Source organism: Heterodontus francisci, chromosome 1, assembly GCF_036365525.1.
Source record: "Heterodontus francisci isolate sHetFra1 chromosome 1, sHetFra1.hap1, whole genome shotgun sequence".
Lineage (NCBI taxonomy): Eukaryota > Metazoa > Chordata > Chondrichthyes > Heterodontiformes > Heterodontidae > Heterodontus > Heterodontus francisci.
The window spans coordinates 151,718,483-151,744,979 of record NC_090371.1 but is presented as its reverse complement, the minus strand read 5'-3'; the positions used below and the strand labels follow the sequence as shown (position 1 = coordinate 151,744,979).

General features: G+C 41.6%; 1 protein-coding gene across 1 annotated transcript in view; it reads right to left on the bottom strand.

Moving 5' to 3' along the window:
• Positions 1–13,602: 13,602 nt before the first annotated feature.
• The window catches only part of anapc4 (anaphase promoting complex subunit 4), a 148,659-nt gene continuing 135,764 nt past the window's right edge, over positions 13,603–26,497 (bottom strand). The window contains exons 28-29 of the mRNA XM_068037245.1: positions 23,832–23,955; positions 13,603–16,342 (exon numbers count right to left, since the gene is read on the bottom strand). Of these exons, the coding sequence (XP_067893346.1) occupies positions 16,103–16,342; positions 23,832–23,955 (364 nt within the window). The 3' untranslated portion in view covers positions 13,603–16,102. The remainder of the gene's footprint in view (positions 16,343–23,831; positions 23,956–26,497) is intronic.

The following is a 26,497-nucleotide window of genomic DNA, read 5'->3' as shown; positions in this document are numbered from 1 at the left end:
AATCTACTGCAGATTTTTGAGGATGTAACTAGTAGAATAGATAAGGAAGAACCAGTGGATGTGGTGTATTTGGATTTTCAGAAGGCTTTTGATAAGGTCCCACATAAGAGGTTAGTGTGCAAAATTAAAGCACATGGGATTGGGGGTAATATACTAGCATGGATTGAGAATTGGTCGACAGACAGGAAACAGAGAGTAAGAATAAACGGGTCTTTTTCCGGGTGGAAGGCTCACAGTCTCAGGATATAGGGTATGCATTTGGAACTGAGATGAGGAGAAATTTCTTCACTCAGAGGTTGGTGAACCTGTGGAGTTCTCTACTGCAGAAGGCAGTGGAGGGCCAAGTCATTAAATATATTGAAGGAGGAGATAGATATATTTCTTAATGCCAAGGGGATCAAGGGATATGGGGACAAAGCGGGAACAGGGTACTGAATTAGACGATCAGCCATGATCTTTTTTGAATGGCGGAGCAGGCCCGAAGGGTGGAATGGCCTACTCCTGCTCCTATTTTCTATTTTTCTATGCTATAAAAGCTATTGTTCTATGATTCAGGTACTGCAGCACCAGATAGCTACTTGTAGCAGTACGACCACGTCACAAAAACACCACATACAGCTAGGTATAGATGATTATTGTAGTACCATCAAAAAACAAAAAATCACCAGCAGCTCTCATCACATATCTAATACCTGGTCGATACTCAAAAGGTGCTCAAAACCTGTCTGATTTTGAATGTTGAGCCTGGCTAAGGAGGGGTCAGAATTTTGCTTAAAAAAATTTGGCGCTAATGTTATGCACTTGGGGTTAGAAAACTGCAGGTATGTTTATACCGTAGTGCAGTAGTACCTGCAGGTAACAATTGATAATTCGTTAAGGATGCAGTGTGAGCTGTTATTGGGAAAACAACTAGGGCTTTATTGTCAGGATATCGAGTATAAAACAGAGAGTACAGTACTTAGGCTACATGAGGCTTCAGGACAACTGCACCCACTTTTGGTGAAGGGTAAGAAGCCTTTGGAAAAGCTGCAAATGAGGAAGGTCATAACAATGATCTTTGAGCTCTTTGTTATGAGGATAAGCGTCAATAGTTAGCATTATTTATGCTGGAGAAATGTAGTTTTAGAAGGGGATATAACTGAGATTTTACAAATGATGAAAGAATTGTCCTCAGTCCAGTTAGATTATTTTAGATGGATAAAAAGATTAGACATTATTTTGATAAAATCCACAGGCAAATACTGGGTTTGATGCCAAGAATTATTTTTGCAGTGACATCATCATTTGGAACGAACTGTTTAACAACATCATTATTCCTCTGGCGTGCGAGTACCAGGGTGATACAATGCAAACGCCATGGAACTTGGTCTTTTTCTCATCTAGCTCCTAAGAATTGATGGAACTCTAATGAGCAGCTAGGCTGGGGAAATATGGGCATTTTGAGGTTTTCTTGGGATGAGGAAAAGTTGTACTTCGAGATGATGCTATGGTTTCTGGCATTATCTGTCAGTTAAATCTTCAGATATTTACAAACCCATTTTTCTGTGTTGGCGACTGCTATGGGTTCACATTTCAATTGTTCTCTATTTATTACAGGATCACCAAATGACAATCGAATTTACCTTTAATTTTATCAATTTATCTTGTGGGATTAAACAATTTTGTTATGGAATCTGGGTATAATACCTACAGCCAATGACTGCTGTATTTTAGAATTATGGACATTGTTTTATTTAGGAAAACTAAAAAGGATTACATAGATGTTTTTTCACTGAGGTCATTGAAAGGACACTGAGAGGTCTTGTTTGAAAACAACATTTACTGGAAGTCACCTGTCTTCAGATAAATACCCAGCAGGGGCTTTTTGACTTGCGGGAGATGGTTGCAGAGAAGTGACAGGTCAAGATTTATAGGAGTCAGGAGGCTTCATGTTTGAGATATTGTTTTTGGTTTCACTTTGGACAGGGTGTTGGGGTATGAACTGTTTTGAAGGCAGTTGGAGAAAATCAGCCAACAGAGCAGTCACCATCAGCTCACCCTCTTGCATCTCCTTGAGAGCTTCCTGAGAATTAAGTGCAAGAAATAGAGAGACTGATGCTACATTTCTCCTGGAAAACCTGCCAAACTGATCTTCAACGTTGCCTGAAAAGAACTGCTCTAGAGAGATCCCAGTGACAGCTATCTACAGGTATTTGGGACGCCAAACCAGAAAGAGACAACTGACATCTTTCCATATCTTTTTTTCTTCAAGAATTAGCAAGTATTTGGCCAAAGTATTCATTTTGTCTTTCTTTTGCAACAGAGCTCGAAAGAGAAAATCTCTATTTTTCCAGTTAACTGGTGCGTGTGTGTATATGAGGGGCTAAGATTAAAAGGGAATTTTCATATTTCAATCTGTGTTTTAATGCTTTGCTTCATTACTGGTTATGTCTTATTTGATAATAAACTGATACTTTTGCTGTTTATTAAAGAAACCTGGTTGGTGCATTTTATTCTGGGATAAAGAGTAGGGTCAATGATTGGCCATATTGGTAACTGGGTAAACACTTAAGTATATGTTGTGACCTGTAGAGAGGCGGAACTAGAAAAGACAGTGCACTCCTCCCACCTCAGTTGTAACAATATCCATTGTGATATGTATTCCTCATTGTCCCATTCTTACAACTCAGGGTCCTTTCCTTGTCCTGTGGTGTAAGGCTCACTTTTTTTTTTACATCTGTGTTGACAATTCCTGTAAGATGATTCTCATGTTGTACAGAAAACAGTTATTTTAATATTGGCTCCTGAAGAAAATGTCCATGTATAAATGATTATCTTCGCATCCCAAGATGCTTGCTGACCTTGTTTTGGAAATTTGGAGCTGGTGATTCAGTGGCATCCTCCTTACAGCAGGACATTCAGGCTTCCCCTCCACTCTCTTGGTCAGTGATCTTCCTGGGCACAGTGAGGTCCTGCTCCAGGATTTAGTAACTCTGACTATTTATTGTTTACGTCACAGGTGAGTCATTAATAGCTGTTTTCACTCTTAATTGTTTCTGTAACAATTGGCTGTTTTGTCAAGAAAATTATTTGCTTATTTTTATTCTTCCAAAAATGTTGTACTTTTTACATGGGAAAATGCAATTAAATACTAACCAGATGAAGAATTAGGTGAAAATTATGCAAGTTTAATTGTCTTCCAAATTTTTTTCTTAATGTAGCTGGAGAAGCTCATTGGTCTGTTACGTGATGTTGGCTAACATTTGTGTTTTTGAGCGTTCTCTTTAAAATCAGAAATATCATATGTAATATTACTCCTCATATTTAAAAGGTAAAACTGCAAATTAAAATACCTGTTTAATTATTATGTCCATTTAACTCAGCCATCAGTGATTTGGTTATATTGATAAATGAATTCAAAAGTCAACTTTTGTCAGGAAGTTGTACATGAACTTGAATAAACCTGAAGACATTATAGTAAAATCCAATAGAAACACAAATCAGAATTGGATAGGGAAAATCTTTATGAAATCATAAATATTTTCTACCAGTTTATGTGGATCAGTTATATTAATTACAAGGCATAGCCCAAAAAATTAGATGACTTTTTCAACAGTGTGTTGAAGCAACCATTACTTCTTATATGAAAAGTGTCTGATGCAAGCGTAGAGACAAAGCTGGTAAATCAGTCTCCCTGCACAATGTAAGAGCATTGCAAACAAATTAGAATCCAGCACCGACAGTGTGCCTCTGCACAGTTGCATGTTCCCTCTTACAGAAATATCACTTCAATTGTATATTTAAAAGAACAGGTTGTCCAAAATATTTATTGCTTTATTTCTGCTTATTTTGTCTCTTTATTAAAAACACACATTACTTTGCAAAATTATATTTGCACATAGAATGTATACTAAATAGGAGTTATAAAATAAGTTTATATTGTCATATTTATTTTTCAAATAGTGAATATACTTCCAATCTTTGATTTGGTTATTTACTTCATTAAAACATACAAGGGTCAGAATTCCTCTTCTGCGGGTGGATCGGGAGAGGGGCTGAGGTTGTGGTGGGTGGGGGTGCAGGGAAATGTGCATCAAGATCTGGGTCAGAATTTCTACCTTCCCCAGGGAAGTATCCTCGAACCCATCCCAAAGTTAGGGGAATTTATATAATGCAGGCAGGTGCTCATGTCAGCAGGCAGAGACGCGAGCAGTTTCATTGTGACACTTTGCTGCATCATAAAGATTTAAGTTCCATACAAATAAAAATTTAAAGGTGCAATTTTAAATTTGCTGCTTTCCCAACAACAATCAGGCACAGAAGGAAAGCAGCTTATTAAATAAGACAGGGCCCCAAATAAAACAAAGTGCTGGAAATACCCAGCAGGTCTGGCAGCATCTGTGGAGAGAGAAACAGAAGTAATGTTTCAAATGTTAATTCTGTTACTCTCTCCACAGATACTGCCAGACCTGGTGTGTATTTCAAGCACTTTGTGTTTTTATTTCAGATTTCCAGCATTTGCAGTATTTTGCTTTTATTTTAATGCTAGACCCCAGTTCGTCCAGGGGAGAGGAAGGTCAGAGGAAATAGTGAAAATACAGCACGGGGTGAGATTAGAAGAGGAGATAGGGTCAGAAGAAAGTGAAGAGGAGGAGATGGAGGGACTTTAGCATTCAAGAATTATTGAAGTTTCCAATCTTTGACACCTGAAAGGAAGAAAAAAAGTGTTGTGCTAAAGTGCCAGATGAGGTGAAGGATGAAATAGAACTGTGGACCAGGATGCCTCTCCACGGTTGGTCAGCTGGGTGGGACTGCACTCGCCTGGTTTCATTTTTATCTACAGCGGTGAGAGTAGCCAAAGACCAAAAGGTCTGAAAATTACTGGTCAAAGACAAAATAAGTCTGAAATTGTTTTGACAAGGCATTATATAATTATAGCACTGTTAATGATCTGTAATGAATGCAAATGCTTCCAGGCAACTTCAAATGCATGGAAACATTAGTTTTCCCTTTGATTACTGCCACAACCATGGACCAATGCATTTGTATAAAATCACCAAAGTGACCTCAGCATTCCAACATTTAATACAGTTAGTACATCATATAATTGTGAAGGATGAAGTAAATTTTACCAGAAATGCCAGTTCCAATTAAAAAAAAAGCCCACCGGAAAACCATGAAGCTGTCCTAAATGTCGGAAGCAGCAGTTTCGACTCGCAGCAACTGTCAGCGAAACTGACGGTTCTGATTTTTTTTTTTTTTAACGCTGGCCTTTTGGGGCTGAAGGTTGGTAACTGCAAGGGTATCCCATCCTTTTCGTGTGAGGGGCCACGTTACAATTTTTGTCCTACATAGGGGGCCGGTGAGCAAATCTCAGAAAAGAAAAGCATTAGAAATTTATTCTACTATTAATCAAAACAACAAAAAATGTGCATCTTTTTCAACAAGTTTAAACAAGACGACTAATTTATTAACTTACTTTCTCACCACTATGTTGAATACTGATTTAGTGAGATACCTGCCATTGTTTTTGCTTGCACAAGTAGCCAATGTCTGCCCACATACTTGATGTAGCGATGCGGAGTACTATCGATGTCCATCTGTCAGGAGTCTCGCTCTCTCTAACCCTGCTCTCTCTCTGTCCCCCACCCCACCCCCGCGCCAGTGCTTGTTTAAAGGGCTGCCTGACTCTCTATGTTCCCTCAGCACCACTTCGCCCCGTGCCTCTGGCTGTGTGCTGGCCCTTCCCGCTCCCCCATTGGCCTCTCTCTTACTCTCCCCGCAGCAGCCATTGCTGCTCACTCCCTAAACGGCACAGAAACAGCAGGGACGGCTGATCCCAACGCGCCTGAACTGCGAACTGCCAATCAGCACTCACCCCATTTAAGCAGCCTGTTGTCAGTCACAGACAGGGCCAGATTGAAAGCTTTGGCAGGCTCGAAGCCAATGGCGGATTTCTAAAACTCGAATTTCAGAAACCCACCATTTGTCAAAATTTTCTCATCCCTGTATCTACCTAATTGTAGCCAGATAATCAGCTCCAATGGCTTCTCTTCCCTCTCCTGCACCATTTCCTGTGGTGTGCTCCAAAGATCTATTCTTGGCCCCTTTCTAGTTCTCATTTACACACTGTCCCTCAGTGACATCATCTGAAAACATGTCAGTTTCCATGTAGGCTGAACTTAGACCCACCCCCAGCTCTAAATTGTCAGACTGCTCATCTGACATCCACTACCAGATGTACAGAAATTTCCTCCAATATTGAGAAGACTGAAACCATTGTCGTTTGTCCCCAAAACAAACTCCAGTCCCTAGCCACCAATTCCATTCCTCTGCATGGCAACTGGCTGAAGCTGAAGACTGTTCACAACCTCGAGGTCATATTTGACCCCGAGATGAGCTTCTGACCACATATCCATGCTATCATTGAGACCATCTATCTCCACCTCTGTAACTGCCTGTCTCTGCCCTGCTTCTACTCATCCACTGCTGAAACCTTCATCCATGCCTTTACCTCTAGACTTGACTATTCCAACACAATTCTGTCTGGCCTCCTTCATTCTACCCTCTGTAAACTTGAGATCACCCAAACTCTGCTGCTCGTGTCCAACCTCGCGCCATGTTCCATTCACTCATCACCCCTCTGCTCACTGACCCACACTGGCTCCTGGTAAAGCAACATCTCAAATTTTAACATTCTCATCTTGGTTTTCAAATCCCGCTATGGCCTCACCCCTCCCTATCTCTAATCTCCTCCAGCCCCACAACCCTCTGAGTTGTCTGTGCTTCTTTAATTCTGACCTTGAGCATTCCTGATTTTAATCGCTCCATCATTGGTGGCTGTGCCTTCAGCTACCAAGGCCCTAAGCTGTGGAATTAACTCCCTAAACGTCTCTACATCTCTTTTTTCCTTTAAGACACTCCTTAAAACCTAATTCTTTGACCAAGCTTTTGGTCATCTGCCTAATATCTCATGTCGCTCAGTTTCAAATTGTGCTTTATAACATTTCTGTGAAGCATCTTGGGACATCTTATTTTGTTAAAGATGGTATATAAATGCAAGTTGTTGTTACTGAGATTAATTCAGAATTAGTCAGTGCTGCTGAAGAGAGGGGTCAAGAAAAAGCATGCATGTGGTTGCACATGCCATTGAGTGTGGATCTCAAGTGCAGTGACAGCAGTAGTTCAAGGAATGCTGAATATTTTGGAGATATCTGTAATCATGGTTGGATCCAAAACATGAAGGGTGTAATTTCATTTGGAATCCACATAGACTAACTTGGAGCTGGAGACAGTTGCTGAGGAAAGAGTTGTAGCTGTGGAAGTGAGTTTTGACAAATACTTAATTGAAAATAAACAGAAACTATTTCCAATGACTGAAGGGTTAATAACCAGGCAAAATGTGACTGGCAAAAGAACCCAATACAATATGAGGAAAAACTTTTTTTAAGCAAAGAGTGATGAGGATTTGGCGCACTGCCTGATAAGGTGCTGGATACAGATTCAATCATAGCCTTCAAAAGGGAATTGGATAAATACCTGAAGGAGAAAAAATTGCAGGGATATGAGGAAAGAGCAGGGGAGTGGGACTAACTGGACTGTTCTTCAAAAGAGTTGGCATAGATTTGTTAGCCTGAATGGCCTCTTTCAGTGCTGTACTGTTGTATGATTCCAGGCTCATTAGTATGACAGATACATGCTAAATATACAATGTCAGGGACCAACTGAGGCAGGACCATTGGCATCTTAAGATTTCAGTCCCACTTTTTTTTTACACTTGCATTTGTTCAGAATACAGTGCTTACAAGAAACATCTACTAAATTCTGATAAGTTAGGGCAAAGAAAAAGGGCCAGAGCCCTGATATAACCAGTTGCCATCCAAATTCCAAACTACAACTTGAAAATGCACCCACCTAGCAAAACTATAGGAAAATCAGGATGGCAGGGAGTAGCCCTACCTGTCTCATTTAATGACCACACTTTTACTGTGCCTGCTTTAAAGCTCTGCTCTGCCCCGTAAGAGAAAGCACAGGAATTCTTAGGCAAGACAAATAAATCATGGCAAGCCCGAGGCAAATGAAGGGGTTTCATGGTTACCCCCCGCCCTTTTATTTTTACACTAGCATGTCTGCATTTGTTACAGAGCTATCAATATGTGAAGGGTGAAATTAGGTGTATTTTTGTGCTTTTTGGGGACCACAGATGTGTTTTTGGCCAGCTGGAATATCCTATTTTGTCAGACGTGAATGTAATAGAGATTTCAGTAACAAGGTCATTGGAGTTCTTTTGAAATGAATTAGGAAGGGTTATGGCTAACTTACAAGGAGGCCAGAGTTTGGAAAATGAGTCCCTCTTCTGCTAGTTCTGTGGCATTAGGTGCTACAGTGCTGATGGGGCTGTGCAGGGTCAGGTGATCTGCCACCTAAACAGAATCAGTGTACCTGCTCTTTTGACTTCAAGCAGCAGAGGTGTGTGGAGCAATGTCACACATCACTCAGCATACAGCTGTCTATGGAGCTTAGGTGACATTCAGTTGGATGACCCCATACCAAAGGACAAAGCAGCACAGAAAGCTCAGACTTACAGTATCATAACTAGAGTGGCGGCAGGCAGACCTGGGAGGAATCGCATCCTGAGCGGGACCTGAAAAGGAGAGCAGGGCTTGAGGCCCATACTTACCTGAAGACTGGAGCAGCAGCTGGCTCTGTCTCTCGCTCTCTCTCACGCGCTGAGACTCAAAAGAGGAAAAGAAAGACTTAGTGACATCATGGGAAATCTGAAAGGTGATTGGTTGAGTAAGTAAATAGCTGTTAGTGCATTTAAATAGCTTAAAAAAGGGGAAAGATTTTTTTGAAAAAATCCTCAAAACCTACCACATAAATGATAAAGTGAGTACTAATAAGTGTGTTTTTTTTAATTAGTGTAATTTATCAAGGACTTTAGTGGGTAGTGTTTGGAATAGAACAAGGCCCCTATTGTAATTAGTATTTTTCATAGGGAGTAACTAATTAATCTAAAAGCAAGTCATGGCAGGAGAGCTCGCACCCATGATATGCACCTCCTGCGCTATGTGGGAAATCAGTGTCCCTGACGACCACGTGTGCAGGAAGTGTATCCATCTGCAGCTACTGGCTACCCGCATTATGGAGCTGGAGCTGCGGGTGGATTCACTGTGGAGCATCCGCGATGCTGAGGACATCATGGATACCACGTTGAGCAAGGTGGTCATACCGCAGGTAATGGCTGCGCAGGCAGAAAAGTGATGGCTGAACACCAGGTAGAGTAGTAGGCGCAGGCAGTTAGAGCAGGAGTCCCCTTGGCCATCACCCTCTCAAACAGATATATCACTTTGGATACTGTTGGTGGGGGGAGGGGATGGCCTCCCAGGGGAAAGTAGCAACAGCCAAGTTTGTGGCACCACGGATGACTCTGCTGTACAGCAGGGAAGGAAAAAGACTGGGAGAGCCATAGTGATAGGAGATTCAATTGTAAGGGGAACAGACAGGCATTTCTGTGGCCGCAAACAAGACTCCAGGATGGGATGTTGCCTCCCTGGTGCTAAGGTCAAGGATATCTCGGAGAGGCTGCAAGACATTCTGAAGGAGGAGCGTGAACAGCCTGTGGTCATGGTACATGTTGGTACCAACGACATATGTAGAAAAAGGGATGAGGTCTTGCAAGATGAATTTAAGGAGTTAGGAGCTAAATTAAAAAGCAGGACCTCCAAAGTCAGTAATCTCAGGATTACTTCCTATGCCATGTGTTAGTGAGTATAGGAACAGGAGAATAGACTAAATGAATGTGTGGCTGGAGAAATGGTGCAGGAGGGAGAGATTTAGATTCCTGGGACATCGGGATCGGTTCTGGGAAGGTGGGACCTGTACAAGCGGGATGAGTTACCCCCAGGCAGGACTAGAACCGATGTCCTTGCAGAGGCGTTTGCTAGTGCTGTTGGGGAGGATTTAAACTAGAATGGCAGGTGGATGGGAACCTGAGCGGGGAGACTGAGGAGGAGGAAACAAGGATAGAAATGAAAGACAGGAAACAAAAAGGCAAAGTTGATGGCATAGAAATAAACGGCAAGAAACAAATAGGGCCAGAGTGTGAAATAATGCTATGATGACGAAGAATGTTAAAAAGACAAGCCTAAAGGTATTGTGTCAATGCGCGGAGTATTCAAAATAACGTAGATGAATTAATCATACAAATGGATGTAAATGGATACGATATAGTTGCGATTACGGAGACATGGCTGCAGGGTGACCAAGGATGGGAACTGAACATCAAAGGGTATTCAATATTTAGGAAGGACAGGCAAAAAGGGAAAGGAGGTGGAGTAGCGTTGTTAGTAAAAGAGGAAATCAATACAATAGTGAGGAAGGATATTAGCTCAAAGAATCCAGATGTGGAATCTGTATGGGTGAAGCTAAGAAACACCAGGGGGCAAAAAACGTTGGTGGGGGCTGTATATAGACCCCCAAACAGCAGTGGTGATGTAGAGGATGGCATCAAACAGGAAATTAGAGAGGCATGCAATAAAGGTGCAACCATAATTATGGGTGATTTTAATCTACATATAGATTGGGCAAACCAAATTAGCAATAATACTGTAGAGGAATTATTCCTGGAGTGCGTACGTGATGGTTTTTTGGACCAATGCGTTGAGGAACCAACTACAGAACACGCCATCCTAGACTGGGTATTGTGTAATTGGAAAGAATTAGTTAACAATCTTGTTGTGCGGGGTCCCTTGGGGAAGAGCGACCACAACATGATAGAATTCTTCATTAAGATGGAGAGTGAGAGAGTTGATTCCGAGACTAGGGTCCTGAATCTAAATATAGGAAACTATGAAGGTATGAGGCGCGAATTGGCTATGGTAGATTGGGAACATTACTTAAAGGGTCGACAGTGGATAGGCAATGGCTAGCATTTAAAAAGCGCACGGATAATTTACAACAGTTGTTCATTCCTGTCTGGTGCAAAAATAAAACAGGAAGGGTGGCTCAACCGTGGCTTACCAAAGAAATTAGGGATAGTGTTAGATCCAAGGAGGAGAAATATAAAATGGTCAGAACAAGCAGCAAACCTGAGGATTGGGAGCAGTTTAGAATTCAGCAAAGGAGGACAAAGGGATTGATTAAGAAAGGGAAAATAGAGTATGAAAGTAAGCTTGCAGAGAACATAAAAACTGACTGTAAAAGCTTCTATAGATATGTGAAGAGAAAAAGATTAGTGAAGACAAATGTGGGTCCCTTACAGTCAGAAACAGGGGAATTTATAATGGGGAACAAAGAAATGGCAGACCAATTAAGTACATGCTTTGGTTCTGTCTTCACAAAAGAGGACACATATTACCACCCAGGAGTGTTGAAGAACATAGGGCTTAGTGAGAAGGAAGAACTGTATGAAATCAGTATTAGTAGGGAAATGGTGTTTGGAAAATTGATGGGATTGAAGGCCAATATATCTCCAGGGCCTGATATGCTACATCGCAGAGTACTTAAGGAAGTGGCCCTAGAAATAGTAGATGCACTGCTGGTCATTTTTCAAAATTCTATAGACTCTGGAACAGTTCCAACGGATTGGAGGGTAGCTAATGTAACCCCACTATTAAAAAAGGAGGTAAAGAGAAAACAGGGAATTATAGACCGGTTAGCCTGACATCAGTAGTGGGGAAAATGTTAGAGTCCATTATAAAAGATGCAATAGCAGAGCACTTGGAAAACAATGACAGGATCGGACAAAGACAACATGGATTTACGAAAGGGAAATTATGCTTGACAAATCTACTGGAGTTTTTTGAGAATGTAACTAGTAGAATAGATAATGGAGAACCAGTGGATGTGGTGTATTTGGACTTTCAGAAGGCTTTTGATAAGGTCCCACGTAAGTGATTAGCATGCAAAATTAAAGCACATGGAATTGGGGGTAAGGTACTAACATGGATAGAGAACTGGTTGGCAGACCGGATCTTTTTCCAAGTGGCAGGCAGTGACTAGTGGGGTACTGCAGGGATCAGTGCTAGGACCCCAGCTATTCACAATATATATTAATGATATAGATGAGGGAATTAAATGTAATATATCCAAGTTTGCAGACGACACAAAGCTGGGTGGGAGTGTGAGGAGGATGCAGAGAAGCTCCAGTGTGATTAGGACAGGTTGAGTGAGTGAGTAAATACATGGCGGAAATTGGTGGGATTCAAGGCCGATAAATCCCCAGGGCCTGATGCTCTGCATCCCAGAGTACTTAAGGAAGTGGCCCTAGAAATAGTGGTCATCTTCCAAGATTGTATAGACTCTGGAACAGTTCCTACAGATTGGAGGGTAGCTAATGTAACCCCACTATTTAAAAAGGGAGGTAGAGAGAAAGCAGGGAATTATAGACCAGTCAGCCTGACGTCAGTAGTGGGGGAAATTCTGGAGTCCATTATCAAAGATTTTATAGCAGAGCACTTGGAGAACAGTGGTAGAATCTGACAGTCAGCATGGATTTACGAAAGGGAAATCATGCTTGACAAATCTACTAGAATGCTTCGAGGATGTAACTAATAGAGTTGATGAGGGACAGCCAGTGGATGTGGTTTATTTGGACTTTCAGAAGGCTTTCGACAAAGTCCCACATAAGAGATTAGCATGTAAAATTAAAGCGCATGGGATTGGGGGTAGTGTATTGCGATGGATAGAAAAATGGTTGGCGAACAGGAAGCAAAGAGTAGGGATAAATGGGTCTTTTTCCGAATGGCAGGCAGTGACTAGTGGGGTACATAGGGATAGGTGCTAGGAACGCAACTATTCACGATATATATTAATGATTTAGATGAGGGAACTAAATGTATTATCTCCAAATTTGCAGATGACACAAAACTGGGTGGGAGGGTGAGTTGTGAGGAGGATGCAGAGAGGCTTCGGGTGATTTGGACAAGTTGAGTGAGTGGGCAAATGCATGGCAGATGCAGTATAATGTGGATAAATGTGAGGTTATCCACATTGGTAGCAAAAGCAGGAAAGCAGATTATCTGAACTTCTATAAACTGAGAGAGAGGAATATGCAACGAGACCTGGGTGTCCAGACTGATTCCTGGGATGGCGGGACTGACGTATGAGGAGAGATTGAGTCGGTTAGATTTTTTTTTTTAGATTTAGAAATACAGCACTGAAACAGGCCCTTCAGCCCACCGAGTCTATGCCGGCCATTAACCACCCATTTATATTAATCCTACACTAATCCCATATTCCTACCACATCCGCACCTGTCCCTATATTCCCCTACCACCTACCTATACTAAGGGCAATTTATAATGGCCAATTTACCTATCAACCTGCAAGTCTTTTGGCTGTGGGAGGAAACCGGAGCACCCGGAGGAAACCCACGCAGACACAGGGAGAACTTGCAAACTCCACACAGGCAGTACCCAGAATTGAACCCGGGTCGCTGGAGCTGTGAGGCTGCGGTGCTAACCACTGCGCCACTGGAGTTCAGAAGAGTGAAGGGGGATCTCATAGAAACTATAAAATTTTAACAGGACTTGACAGGGTAGATGCAGGAAGGATGTTCCCGATGGTGGGGGAGTCCAGAACCAGGGGTCATAGTCTAAGGATACGGGGTAAACCATTCAGGACTGAGATGAGGAGAAATGTCTTCACCCAGAGAGTGGTGACCCTGTGGAATTCACTACCACAGAAGGCAGTTGAGGCCAAAACATTGTATGTTTTCAAGAAGGACTTAGATATAGCTCTTGGGTTTAAAGGGATCAAAGGATATGGGGCGAAAGCAGGAACAGGTTACTGGGTTGGATGATCAGCCATGATCATAATGAATGGCGGAGCAGGCTCGAAGGGCCGAATGGCCTCCTCCTGCTCCTATTTTCTATGTTTCTATAATGTGGATAAATTTGAGGTTATCTACTTTGGTGGCAAAAAGAGAAAGGCAGATTATCTGAACGGCGATAGATTGGGAAAGGGAAGGTGCAGCGAGACCTGGGTGTCCTTGTGCCCCAGTCGCTGAAAGTAAGCATGCAGGTGCAGCAGGCAGTTAAGAAGGCAAATGGTATGTTGGCCTTCATAGAGAGAGGTTTCGAGTACAGGAGCAAAGATGTCTTGCTGCAATTATACAAGGCCTTGGTGAGACCACATCTGGAGTATTGTGTGCAGTTTTGGTCTTATCTGAGGAAGGATGTTCTTGCTATGGAGGGAGTGCAGCGAAGGTTGACCAGACTGATTCCTGGTATGACAGGACTGACATATGGAGAGAGATTGGGTCGATTAGGCTTGTATTCGCTAGAGTTTAGAAGAATGAGATGGGATCTCATAGAAACCTACAAAATTCTAACAGGACTGGACAGACTAGATGCAGGAAGGATGATCCCGATGGTGGGGGGAGTCCAGGACCAGGGGTCACAGTCTAAGAATAAGGGGTAAGCCATTTAGGACTGAGATGAGGAGGGAATTCTTCACACAGAGAGTGGTGAACCTGTGGAATTTTCTATCACAGAAAGCAGTTGAGGCCAAATCATTAAATGTATTCAAGAAAGAGTTAGATATAGTTCTTAGGGCTAAAGGAATCAAGGGATAAGGGGAGAAAGCGGGAACAGGATACTGAGTTTCGATGATCAGCCCTGATCGTATTGAATGGCAGTGCAGGCTCGAAGGGCCTGCTCCTATTTTCCTATGTTTCTATATTTTTCTCTGAAGCAAACATTTCATGTTCTAGTAATCTATGAAAATAATTTCTTCCAACCTCTCCCTTTGTTCATCGGACAGTCTTTAGTGTATGCCTCCTTGTTACCAATCTGCTAACCAGTGGGAAAAATCTTTTACTACTTACCCCATTACAACCTTTTAGGATCTTGAAATTTTTAACAGATACTCCCTTAGCCTTTCCCGTTCTCTGAAACATGCCCCAACTTTTTAACCTTTTTTCAAATTGATCCTCCCATGTCTGGTGATTTCTAGTGAATGCTGTACACTTTCCAAGTCTCTAATATCCTTCCTATAATGGGATGCCCAGAACTTCACACATGACTCCAAATGTAGTCCGGTCATGTACAAATTCGACGTCATGAACTTGCTCTTACATTCATTGCTCTTTGATATAAAACTTATAAATGTGACATTCTGATATTTTAGCAACGAACCAGTCAAAATCCAAGATGAACCCATTTGATGTAATAAGGAAACAAAATAAAATCACAGACAGGGTCTTGGAAGTTTTCACTCGGATGCATTTGAAATTACATAAATGTGAACAAAAGTAAATGAGGTAAAATCCTGAGAACATTCATATTGTGCAGAATAATAAACAACATTACTTAAAAAAGTGTCCGAACATTACAAAATACTTGCTGTACTATACAATCTTATATTTAATAATAGTGCACAAGGCAGCACAATTCAGATGGCAGAGACGACTGATTCTACACTCCATTTTAATTAGAAGTCTTTACGTTATACAGAAAATAATGTAGCAAAATATTAGATTCATTGATATGGTAATGTCAAAATTTCAGCAAGACGTAAGTAAATGGGTTATTTTGTATGTTTTTTCCTGTAGAGCAGAAGAATTAGTCAAAACTCCCTCCTTATAATTTATTGTGCTCATTAAGGTGAAGGATATTAGTGGAATACTTTCCCTCTTCCAAACACCTAGTGTCAGCATCTTGCACTGCCAAATCAGGTACTGCAGAGGTAGCTGCAAAGTAAATCTGCCTATTCCCCCTAACAATGAGGGGAAGGTTTCCTCTATGTGCCAGCTTTAGTGAAATTCTAAATGACTTTACAAAGAACAGGCTTACGATTTCACTACAATTAAAAAACAGCGCGCACAACAAATCGCACCAGCCAGTACCGACTCAGTATATATTCGTCTCCAACGTGTACAAAAAATACAAAAGCAAAATACCGTGGATACTGGAAATCTGAAATAAAAACAGAAAGTGCTGAAAATACTCAGCATGTCTGGCAGCATCTGTGGAGAGAGAAACAGAGTTAACATTTCAGGTTGATGACCCTTCATCAGAACGTCTGTGCATATAAAAAATAAACTGGATCAGTATGGAGCAGACTCGGACAGTATTTTTCACTGTTGATTGTTAAATGTAAACTGCTGTTATGACTCAAACTAACTCCAGGTTTCAGGTATAGGCTCCAGGGTGGAAGCATCATCCTCAGGCAATACAGGGTTCTCGACACCAGCAACATCATGGACATCAGAATCATCTTGAGCATTCACTGTCTCTTCCATCTCTTCCTTTGTCCCACTGACATTTTGAGACTCTGGCTCTTCCTCCTCTTCATCCACCTCTCCATCATCTTCTACATCCATTTCAAAAACACGCACATGTCGTAAGTTTGAACTGAGCTGTGGAATGATGTTAAATAGGGGTTAGTTAATACATTCGATGTGCCGAGTTCAGAATATCATAGAAATTTGTTGAGGTTTTATGCATATGCTTAATTCTTTTTCAATAAATGTTTAGGTACCACAATACAGAGTGGGCACAATGTGAGTATCCATCAAAAAAGTGAAGTAAAACTCATCAGTTGAGGTTCCTACCAGGCCAGAATCTGCTATCAAAGTAACTGAGAGACTAATGGTACTCTGTTATTAATGTGTAAACGGTATAACAACTTCAGGCAAGCAGCATATATCCAAAAGTTGCTGTGTGAGCTTTGTGAAAATGGCATTTTGCTGTCTACCTCACTATTGAAAGGCACCGAATGTCATGAAGTAGCTGTATTCACATGGCCGATACGAACTGAACCCACTGCTGATATTTAGGGATAGTAATTAGTGCAAGTACCCTTTAAATGGCACAACTGTTAATTACTGCCAATCAACCTCTCTGGCACTGTAAATTAACTATTACCCAACATGGAGTCTCATTCCTTCAAATTCTGAATTTTTCAGGGAGATTTTAAAACTGTCATTTTAATTTTTTTCTTACTTTTGCTTTCAGCCTCTTATTTTTTTAATCCAATTTTTATTTCTCTACCTGATTTGACATTGAATTCACCCACTTTAATTTACTCACCTTCTCAGTCCTGTTTATTTCATAATCCTTAAATCTGTTTGGTAAAGGAGAACCCTGTTGCTTTCCTTGTTCACTCAGGTCCTAGATGCTTTGTTTCCCTCACAGACGGAAAGAGCTGAACTTTCAGGAACTTAGTGGGCAAAAAGCGTTTGAGCTGAAGGGTGCAGGGGCAAGTCTAACTAATGGCAAATACTGTTAGATGCTCTTTATATAGATAAAATAAGTTTAGAAACATGCATATAGGTACATTAATACAAGCAGCAAGATAGGAACCAAATAATAAAACGTAGAATTTTTGGATTACAGTATTTTTAAATTATCCAGATGCTCCATTTCTGGAAGTCAAAAGGTTCTTTTTAAAAAAAATATTTACCTAGAACTTTGCATACTGTTGGCCCCACTTACTGCATATTGACACAAATCTTAGTCTTAAAACTTCAATGAAAACCTTCAGGGATAAACCCAACAGCAAACTGGTCTAAATACTCCTTGTCTTGGGAACTGTGCTGGTTTTATACAAGCATGACTCTGGCGACAACTGGATCAGCACAAGTATAGATTCTCAATATATATTACTGAAATAGCTGCGTGTACCCTAAAATACAATAGATAAAAGCATCGTTATAATGGAACTCCCCTTCCTCTTTCATCATCTTATTCCTACTATTTAAATATTTTTTTCTGTCTCCTTTTTAAGGAGCTTCCAATTTGCAGACATTGTATTTCGAGGATCAACTTATCTAATCAGTTTTTCCTGCTTTGCCATAGAGAAGCAAGCTACCTCCGTTTTACATTTTGTCCCAACAGTTGTGGGAGATCGTGTATACACACCCATTGCATTAGTACTTGAGCCTTAGGGAAGATTTATTTTCCTTTATCAGGATGTGAGGCTCCTCGAGAGGGTGCAGAGGAGATTTACCAGAAGGTTCCAGGGATGAGGGATTTTAGTTACAAGGTTAGGTTGGAGAAGCTGGGATTGTTCTCCTTGGAGCAAAGGAGATTGAGGGGAGATTTGATAGAGGTGTACAAGATTATCATAGGTTTGGATAGGGTAGACAAAGAAAAGCCATTCCCATTAGCTTATGATACGTGAACTGGGGACACAGATTTAAGGTTCTGGGCAATAGATGCAGGGTGGATGTGAGGAAGAACTTTTTTTACGCAGCATGTGGTAATGATCTGGAACTCGGTGCCTTATGAGGGTGGTAGAAGTAGACATGATCAATGATTTCAAAAGGAAATTGGATGGGCACTTGAGGGAAATAAATTTACAGGGCTACAGGGATAGAGCCCGGGAATGGGACTGGCTGGATGGCTCTACGGAGAGCCGGCATGGACTCGATAGGCCGAATGGTCTCCTTCTGTGGCAATCCCACTTAAATGTTATAACATTTAAAAATTTACTTTAAAGACAACTTCAAATACTGTAGATTGACCAGTGACTAAGTAACCCCCAAAAATGAGTGGATTTGATCAGGAGGGCTGTTAAAATCTCAAATCCGACCCTAACCCACCGACTTCTGGGTTTAACTGGCAAGTGTCTTTTCCACTCCAACCCACCCCACTCGTGACTGGACACTCCTCCCATGGCACGATCTCCCACTTAACCCTCCAGCCTTTCCAATCCCTCCCTCCCTCCTCTGCACTCTTCGGTCGCGGCCTTTTATCTCTCTCCCCCACCAAGAACTCCTCAACCGAGACTCTGTCTTCGACTTGAATTTCCTCAACTCGCTCGGTGCTACCCTAGTCCGGAGCAAGGTCGATAAAGCTTCTCAACAGCTGAAGAACAACAAGACCTCTGAAGCAGATGGAATCCCTGCTGAAATCCTGAAACATGGCAGCGATGCACACCTGACATGATTTCACAAACTCATATTCCTCACCTGAGATGAGGAATGTTTGCCAGGGGACTGCAGGGACACTGTGATCGTGACTGTATTCAAGAAGGGAGACAAGACCGATTGCGGCAACTACAGAGGCATCACCCTGCCATCTGCCACAGGGGAGATCATTGCAAGGATCCTCCTCAATTGCCTCCTCCCAGTGGCTGAAGAGCTCCTTCCAGAGTTGCACTATAGTTTTCGCCGCTGAGAGGCACCACAGACACCATCTTCACTGCACGGCAAATCCAAGAAAAATGCAGGAACAATGCCAACCGCTGTACTTTTTTGGCTGCACAAAAGTCTTTGACTCTGTCAACCGTGAAGGCTTATGGAGCATCCTGCTCAAATATGGCTGCCCTCAGAGGTTTGTCAACATCCGTCTCTATTCCACGATGATAGGCAAGCCGTGAACCTCACCAACGGAACTACCACAGACCCTATCTCAGTCAAGACTGGGGTCAAGCAAGGCTGTGTCATCGCACCAACCCTCTTTCTCCATTTTCCTCACTGCAATGCTACACATCACCTGAGCAGGTGTGGAGATAATCTACAGAACAGACCTGAAACTGTTCAACCTACAGTGGCTTCAATCCAAAATCACTCAAACCTCAGTCATTGAGCTTCAGTATGCAGATGGTGCTAGAGTGTGTGCTCACTCTGAAAATGAACTCCAGGACATTGTCAACTCCTTCGCCAAAGCATATGAGAAAATGGGTCTTTCACTAAACACTCGGAAACAAAAAATCCTCTTCCAACCGCTCTCACAGCACAACGCCACCCCCCGTCAATGAAGATCAATGGCGAGATCCTCGAAAATGTGACCATTTTCCATATATTGGGAGCCTCTTGGTGAAGGCAGACATAGACGATAAGGTTCATCATCACCTCCAATGTACCCCGCAGCCTTCAGCTGGGAGGAGGAGAATATTTGAGGATTAAGATCTTAAAACCCGAGACTAAGATTCTAGTTTACCAGGCAGCAGTGATCCCTGTGCTTCTATATGCTTTGGAGACTTGGACAACCTACATCAGGATCCTCAAAGCACTGAAGTAGTACCAGAGGTATCTCCGCCAGATCCTCCAAATGCAGTGACAAGAAAAGTGATTCAACAGCAGCATCCTCTCCCAAGCCAACCGGCCCAGCATTGGGGCACTAATCACCCAATAGCAGCTCTGCTGGGTGGGACATGTCATTCGCATGCCTGACACCAGATTCCAGAAGCAGCTGTTCTACTCAGTTGCAGCGGTGTCTACCATCTACAAGATGCACTGCAGCAACTCACCAAGGCTCCTTTGACAGCACCTTTCAAACCTGCGACCACTACCACCTAGAAGGACAAGGGCAGCAGATGCAACCAGCTGCAAGTTCCCTTCCAAGCCACACACCATCCTGACTTGGAACTATAATCGCTGTTCCTTGGCTGTCGCTGGGCCAAAATACTAGAACTCCCTTCCTAACAGTACTGTGGGTGTACCTACCCCACATGACTGCAGTGGTTCAAGAAGGCAGCTCCCCACCATCTTATCAAGGGCAAGTAGAGTTGGACAATAAATGCTGGCCTAGCCAGCGACACCCACATCCCATGAATGAATAAAAAAACGTAGAAAGGCAGAGTATTTCTTAAATGGTGAAAGATTGGTAAGTGTTGGTGTCCAAAGGGACTGGGTGTCGTTGTTCATGAGTCACTAAAAGCCAGCATGCAGGTGGAGCAATCAATAAGGAAGGCAAATGGTATTTTGGCTTTCATCGCAAGGAGACTTGAGTACAGAAGTAAAGATGTCTTGCTGTAATTGTCTAGAGCCTTGGTGAGACCGCACTTGAATTATTGTGTACAGTTTTGGTCTCCTTATCGAAGGAAGATATACTTGCCATAGAAGGAGTGCAAAGGAGGTTCACCAGAATAATCCTTGAGATTGTCTTATGAAGAGGGATTGAGGAAACTGGGCCTGTATTCTCTAGCGTTTCAAAGAATGAGAGATGATCTCATTGAAACTTACAAAATTCTTACAGGGCGTTACAGGGTGGATGTAGATAGGAAGTTTTCTCTGGCTGGTGAGTCTAGAACCAGGGGACATTATCTCAGTATAAGGAGTAGGCCATTTAAGACTGAAATTAAGAGGAATTTCTTCACTCAGAAGGTGGTGAACCTTTGGAATTCTCCACCCTAGAGGGCTGTGGAAGCTCAATCACTGAGCATGTTCAAGACAGAAATCGATAGATTTCTGAAGACTAACGACATCAAGGGATGTGGAGATAGTGCGGGAAAGTGGTTGAGGTAGATGATCAGCCAAGATCTAATTGAATAGTGGAGCAAGCTTAACAGGCTGAATGGGCTACACCTGTTCCAATGTTTCGACCACTCATCATCATCCGATGAAGAGGAGCAAAATATTGCCAGGGTGGCTGCAGCTGCAGCTCTAGCTGCCAAAGAAGCTTGCACCGGCCTCATAGAGGTACAGATAATGAACAAGCCTAAAGTCAAATGGAACTGAACGCTCTGGTTTCCCCCATCCCTCTGCATAAAGGTTGGGAACCAAGAGGTGAGATGATAATGCCATGGCTCAGTGAAAGAGCGTTGACAAAGCCCAGTATTTAATCAAACAGGTTCGTGATGTGGAAATGGACCTGCCATGTTGGCAGTGAACAAGCTGCTAAAATTCCACCCAACACCTTCAGTCTTGATAATATTTAGTTGGAGAAAACTTTTGCTCATTCAATACTGGATGTTGGACAAGCAGTCAGATAATTTAGAGACAGTGGAGGGATCAAGAGAGGTAGTGGTGATGTAGAGCTATCACCATATGTTTGATGCCTGACCACTGCTTTCAGATGATGTCGCCAAGGGCAGCACATAAATGAGAAATAGGAAGGATCAAGGGTAGAAGCTTGGCTGGGAGGGCGGTAGCGCCAGAGCTAATAGTGCAGGAGTGATTCTCTACCTATGACTGGATAGACAAGAATGGAACCAGGCCAGTGTGGCCACACCCAGCTGGAGGAAGATGGTATTATCATTGAAGTTACTGGTTACAATTTGCAAGCACCTCATGGTCCAACAGGCCACCGTTACTCACTATCTTTAATTTATTCTTTCATGAGATGTGGGCATTGCTGGCAAGGCCAGCATTTGTTGTCCATCTCTAATTGCTCTTAAGAAAGCGGTGGTGAGCTGCCTTCTTGAACCACTACAGTCCCTCTGGTGCGGGTACACCTACAGTGCTGTTAGGGAGAGAATTCCAGGATTTTGATCTAGCGACAGTGAAGGAATGGCGAAAGATTTCCAAGTAAGGCTGGTGTGTGACTTGGAGGGGTACTTGCAGGAGGTGGCGTTCCCATGTGTCTGCTGTCCTTGTTCTGCTAGGTGGAAGAGGTCGTGGTTTTGGAAGGTACTGTTGAAGGAGGCATGGTGAGTTGCTGCAGTGCATCTTGTAGATGGTACACTCTGCCACTGTGCGTCGATGGTGGAGGGAATGCCGATCAAGCAGGGCTGCTTTGTCCTGGATGGTATCAAGCTTCTTGAGTGTTGTTGAAGCCGCAATCGTTCAAGCAAGAGAAGAGTATTTCATCACACTCCTGACTTGTGCCTTGTCGATGGTGGACTGGCTTTGGGGAGTCAGGAGATGGGTTACTTGCTGCAGAATTTCAAGCCTCTGACCTGCTCTTGTAGCCACAATATTTATGTGGCTGGTCCAGTTCAGTTTCTGGTCAATGGTAGCCCCTAGGATGTTGATAGTGGGGAATTCAGCGATGGCAATACTGTTGAATGCCAAGGGGAGATGGTTAGATTCTCTCTTGTTGGAGATCTTCATTGCCTAGCACTTGTGTGGTTCGAATGTTACATGCCACTCACCAGCCCAAGCCTGAATGTTGTCCAGATCTTGCTGCATATGGACATGGATTGCTTCAATATCTAAGTTGTCTAGATTTACATACGGAGGACAGGTATTTTCATGAGAAAAGCAAGCTGCCAACACCTGTGAAACGTTTCTGCAGGATGAGTTGTTGCCTTCAGAAGATGAGAGGAAAAAATGCGAAGAAGTAGAGTAACTTTTCCCTTTAAAAAATTCACCTGGTATCCAGAAGCACTTTAAATAATGATGATGCTTGATCAGGCACAACATGAAGTTTAGATGCAAACTTATCAACTCTACTGTTCCACATCTATAGTGTGTTAGAATGATCAATTAATGGATAGGTAGAACAGTACGAGTTCCCCAGTTAGCACTAATTTGGAGTCCACAACATACCTAGCACCACATGTATTGGCAAATTTGCTGAATTCTCAACTTCACTGGCTCTAGAATGCCCGACAAGATAACTGCAGTACCATTTTCAGTCCCTAACAAAGTTGCTGCGGTTTTCTAATAATATAACAATTACAAAATCTTTAGGCACAATTATATAAGACTGCCATCACAGGGATGGGAGAAGTACAATAGGGAGTGTCCATCCTCAGTCAGAGCCACTCCCTGCCAATCAACATCAAAAGTTTGTATTTATATAGTGCCTTTAATGTAGTGAAACATCCCAAGAAGCTTTACAGGAGCATTATCAAACTAAATTTGACACCAAGCCACATAAAGAGATATTAGAACAGGCAACCAAAGCTTGGTCAAAGAGGTGGGTTTTAAGGAATGTCTTAAAAGAGACAAGAGGAGTAGACAGACAGAGGGGTTCAGAGAGGGAATTTCAGAGCTTTGGGCCTGGACAGCTAAAGGCATGACTGCCAACGATGCCGGGATTAAAATCAGGGAAACGTAAAAGGCTGGAATTGGAGGAAAGCAGTGATCTCAAAGGGTTATGGTGCTGGATGGGGTTATGGTGCTGGATGAGGTTATAGAGATAGGGAATAATTAGCCTCGACATACCAGGCCGTTAAGGTTAGGGGACAAAGTCATAGTTGAAATATATGTATGTTTATTGAATAGCACTTACCACACAGGACACCTTACGAATACCATTTACAGCAATGTACTGCGCTTTCATGTTCTCTAAAGTCCGGGATTGATTTTTAACGGTTACTGTGTGAACAGGAATTTGATTGGTCTGCTCATCTAGCCTGTAAATAAAACCAAAACTCAATTTGGAATACTGAAATGAAACTGGACATAGCATCACAAACATTTAGGATTGAAGTTTTAATTTAGTAGGACTGTTCTAATTTGTTTTATCGTTTAGAATTGAAAACATTGCTATCATTTTCACTTTATTGACAAATGTTTAAAAAGGGTGAACCGAATAGCCATTCATTCATTTTCAAAATTTTGATCTTTCCAGTAGATTGTACTGCAAACTGCTGACTTTGAGACCCAGACAAACACTATTTTGTGGGAGTTGGAGCTGGAGTTATACAGTCAAATCATGACTGAAGTTACATTCCTTTGCTTCAGTATGGCCTTCCCCAATCTAATTGTAGTTCATACAAATTAAGATCAGTCACTTCAAAATTAAGGAAACTTGCAGGGACTGTGGCTCTTTAAAAAATTCCTTCATATCATATCGTGTACACCACAATCAGTTATGAAAACTTTAAAAACTGTTGCATCCAGCACCTGAAATTATTAAAATACGTTAAGGTAATCAACAATAATCCACTTATAAAGTGATTTGTGGGAAATATTGCAGTATCACTACTTCCCAGTTATTTTGTAATTAAACAATAAAGTTAATAAAAAATCATTTAAAAACAGGTATGAGAAATATCAACATATTGTTTAACACAAGATTTGATTTCACTGAATAATTTTATGTATAATTCAACAAAACACAACAGTGCTGGCAAAAAAGTTACATAACAAATTCCCCTCCCTTTTCTAAATTAAAAGGCAACATGCCCTTTCAATGGGAAAGAATATAAAGGCATTTTGTTCATTCATAACCAATGGCCTCCAATCATATAAACAGTTTACAGGATATATATTTTGCAGATTTTGTAGGGGAAAAATCATTTTAGTTCAAATAATTTCTGACAGGACTTTGTCTATAACATGTCATGATAATAATGTCATCTAATATTCAACCACTAGATAATAGTTTGGGCAATGGAAATCTCCCTTTATTCTCTATTCTTATACTATTTAGGTTTACTTTCCTGAAAGTGGAGTAAGTGGAAGTAGTAGTGAAACTATTTTGCACTTTACATTTACAACAGCTTGTGTGAAAAAAAAGTAAATCTGTAAATCTTTTTTACTGTCCAAATATTTATAGCAAATATGATTAAATCAATGATTAAATAGCTTAATGTGGGTAAATATAACATATGAAATAGAAGCCGGAGTAAACTATACACCCGCTCGAACCTGCTCTGCCATTCTATATAATGGTTGATCTTCTGCCTCAGCTCCATTTTCCCCCCGCTCCCATATCCCTTGATGTCCTGAGAGATCAAAAATCTGTCTATCTCAACCTTAAATACACTCAACAATGCAGCATTCACAACCCTCTGTGGCAGAGAATTCCAAATCAAAATTCTGAAGAAATTTCTCCTCATTTCAGTCCTAAATGATCGGCCCCTTATCCTGAGACTGTGCCCCAAGTGCTAGATTCCCCAGTCCGACGAGGCAACTCCTCAGTGTCTACCCTGCCAAACCTTTCAGAATCTTGTATGTTTCAATGAGATCACCTCTCATTCTTCTAAACTCCAGAGAGTATAGGCCCAATTTACTCAGTTTCTCATCATAGGACAACTCTCTCATCCATGAGATCCATGGACATACCAAGAAAATAAATATCTAACAAATAATCAAAGAAATGTCAGAATATTGCAACTCCATTTTAAATTAAACTAGTTACTGTTCCAAGGTATGGCTGATGAACAGATATGAATTGGATTCCTACTTTTTTTCACTCATGATCAGACGTTGTTCCCTGCTCACTCCCACCTTACTCTGTGTCCAAACTTTGTCTCTCGAAGAGCTCAGTCCATGCCCCACCTCTGTCTAACATTAGTTCATGAATGTTCCTCTCCATTCTACAACTGTGTTAAGATTTGATTTGCTGCATCTTCACCTACCCTGGTTACTATCTAGTTTCCTCAAAAATAACTGAAGTCAGGAAATCAGTTGGAGCTAGAAGGATCTTTTGACTTTATTTAATTATTGTTATTCAGCAAGCTCCCAAATTTACTTTATTTTCTTCAAGGGAATTCCATAGTATGTAATTAAAAGAAAACACAGTGAGCAGCAAACATAAACCCGTTTTCTTGAACACACAGCTGAATAATCTGGGATGCATCATGAAGTATTAGGAGATTGTGTACTCAAAGCTGGGGACATTCACGAAGTTTGGTGCGAAGCTACAAGTCACATATGACAAACTGTTGGACCAATTGAAAGATAGGTTGAATAGGTTTGTTTTCTTTCTTGAATTGTTGAAAGTGTGTGTGTTTATTTATTATATTACAATTGCTATTTACAGGTTATATAGGGCATGGGTGAGGAATTATCACCGCAGCTGCTTCCCAAGACATTTCTTTTTGCTGCAATCAGAAATGTTACCAGAACTGGATCAACCATTTGACTGACCACTGGTTAAACAATTATGAGATCCAGTTGATTTTATGTTTCACAGATCTGATTGGTTGAGATGATCCTACAACACTA